At 37.7% G+C, this 2465-nt stretch overlaps 1 protein-coding gene across 1 annotated transcript; it reads left to right on the forward strand.

The window, feature by feature from the left end:
• The first annotated feature begins 530 nt into the window (after nucleotides 1-530).
• Nucleotides 531-2028, forward strand: LOC109211230 (pistil-specific extensin-like protein). The gene is made up of 2 exons (XM_019374738.1): nucleotides 531-1024; nucleotides 1472-2028. The coding sequence occupies exons 1-2, from the start codon at nucleotides 586-588 to the stop codon at nucleotides 1804-1806; spliced, it is 774 nt and encodes a 257-aa protein (XP_019230283.1). The 5' UTR covers nucleotides 531-585; the 3' UTR covers nucleotides 1807-2028.
• The last annotated feature ends 437 nt before the right edge of the window (nucleotides 2029-2465 follow it).

Below are 2465 nucleotides of genomic sequence, written 5' to 3' on the forward strand. Positions count from 1 at the left end.
CATAAACAAAACAAATGGGTACTGGTAACTAGCGTATACAAGACTCCTCCAATTCTAAATTCAAACAAAGCTAAGTGCAAAACTGAAAAAGAAAGAATTGAAGATAAAAGAGAAAGCTGATGCGTACTGTTTCAAATTATTTGTGCTTTAATTGACTTTAATCACAATTAACTGAAATGGGAAAGCCATTGGAATGTAGTGCTAGCTGTCTCCTTTATATTATAGCCATTTAGAGGAATAAGATTTTACTATTACATGAAAAGGAAGGTCATTGGAAACTTGTACGACGCATGGTTAGATGTGCAAAATTAACATGCCCCCTCCTGCCCTATGCATGTGAATCATTTAGCCACCTGTACTAAATCTTTATTTCTTGAACATGATATACCCCTTTTGTCCTAATCCTCATTCTGACCCCATTAAACATGGCCCCCACATTTATGATTCGTGCTTCTTTTTAAAAAAAAAAATTATTTTGTTCATAATACTCCCTATAGAATATGCCTCTTCCAATCCCCTATAAATGTCATCCATTTCCCCTAAACTCCTACTCAGAGTTCAGTTCACAAAGACCATTTGGAAAAAATGGCTGCCTTTGTGGTCATTCTAGTTATAGTACTTAGCTCATTTACAGTTCTTGGCCAAAATGAAGGCATTGTCACTTCAGAACTAGCTCCTAATTCCCTTGTCAGCTTCCCACCTGTTGAAACTCCTAAGCCTCATAATGGTGGCCATCACCACCACCACCACCACCACAAGCACGGCCAAGCCCCAGCTCCTTCTCCCTCTCACTCTTCACAAACACCATCATCACCACCAGTCAAACCACCGTCTCCACCTGTTAAACCACCAACTTCACCTGCTCATTCGCCTACTAAATCACCAACTCCGCCTGCTCATCCACCAGTTAAACCACCGTCTCCTCTTCCAGCCAGGAAGTTTGTTGGTGTAAGAGGAGTTGTTTACTGCAAATCTTGCAAGTACAGAGGGATTGACACTCTCTTGGGAGCTTCTCCAATTCAGGGTCCCATCTCTTTTTAACTATTCTTTTTATTTCATAATATGTGACACTCTTTTTTTTTATATATATGTTCCATTTTTATGGGAACTTATTTGGCTGAGGCATAAAATTTAAGATGAAAAAATTAAAGTAAAATAGTATCACATAAAATGGAACAACAGTGTACTTGAGAACTATTAACTTTGAACCTAAAATTTTACTTATAACATGTTCAAAAATCGGGTGCTTTAGGAATATTTAACTTTGAAATTAACACTTTACCTTATGATATGTTCCTAGTAAAAAAAATGTCATCACATTTTAAAATCAAAAGTTCTAGAAGTATATCAGTTTTTCTTTCTAAAAGTAATGATCGGTCTAACACCGTCATGAGAAATGAAACAAATAAATGAGGACCATTTTCAGTTTTCCTTAATGTATTTTAGGCTGATGGATCTTTTTATGGTGCAGGAGCGGTGGTGAAGCTGGCATGCAACAACACAAAGTACCACCTAACAGCCCTTGGCACGACAGACAAGAATGGTTTCTTCTTCATCCAACCAAAGTGGTTGACCACAGCAGGTTACCACAAGTGCAAGGTGTTCTTAGCCAAATCACCAAAACCAGAATGCAGTGTCCCAACAAATTTCCACAGTGGACAAGCTGGAGCCATGTTGGTCCCTGCACCACTGCCACCACCAGCTCCAATGACATCAAAACCAGTGGATTCTGAGACTGGGGTTAAGCTCTTTAATGTTGGACCTTTTGCTTTTGAGCCCTCAAAGAATCTGCCGTGCAAGCAGTAGTGAGATACTGTGTTTGCTGTGTTGAGTGTTGTACATGGATTGTTTGGGAACTGGGAAAGTGATAAGCTATAGTAGTACTACTAGATTGTTGGGAACTGGGGAGTGTGTGTTTTGAGACTTTCAATTCTTGTTTGTTGTTACTTTTGCTTTTCTTGTTTAATTTTTATTAATGATAATGTAGTAGTGTTAGGCTGCTTGCTTTAATGGTGGTTTGGTCTGTCATCTCTGGCTTGGTTGGTTTTTTTTTTTTTTTTTTTTGGTAACTTGGCTTGGTTGGTTTTATGATACAATTACCTGTGAACAAATAATGTTAGGAGTATTTAACTTAGCGTTTCTTTAAAAAGAAAATATTCCTGCGACACATGATGCGACTTTTAATGCGTGTATGATCTGGTGTTCAAGGCTTTTTACCTTATGCCTAAGCATTTCCCAGAAACATGTCGCCATATTTTGCAACTAAATAAAGGAAAAAACAATTGAAGCGAAAAGCAAAGGTGGGGTGAAAAGTAATCTTGATGTTGTAACCTCTGGCATAAACAACATCCCAGGTTGAACAATTTTGTAATTCTTGGTAAAAGTTCCATGTATATTCTTTACCTTATTCGATAAAAGTTGACCACTTCAAGTTGATTTGATTAGATTCAATAATCAGGAGGAGA

This window comes from Nicotiana attenuata, unplaced genomic scaffold (assembly GCF_001879085.1).
Source record: "Nicotiana attenuata strain UT unplaced genomic scaffold, NIATTr2, whole genome shotgun sequence".
Lineage (NCBI taxonomy): Eukaryota > Viridiplantae > Streptophyta > Magnoliopsida > Solanales > Solanaceae > Nicotiana > Nicotiana attenuata.

Coding starts and splice junctions, on each gene's coding strand:
- LOC109211230 (XM_019374738.1), top strand. CDS start 586: ATGGCTGCCTTTGTGGTCATTCTAGTTATAGTACTTAGCTCATTTACA. Junction 1,025..1,471: donor GGGAGCTTCTCCAATTCAGG/GTCCCATCTCTT, acceptor TTTATGGTGCAG/GAGCGGTGGTGAAGCTGGCA.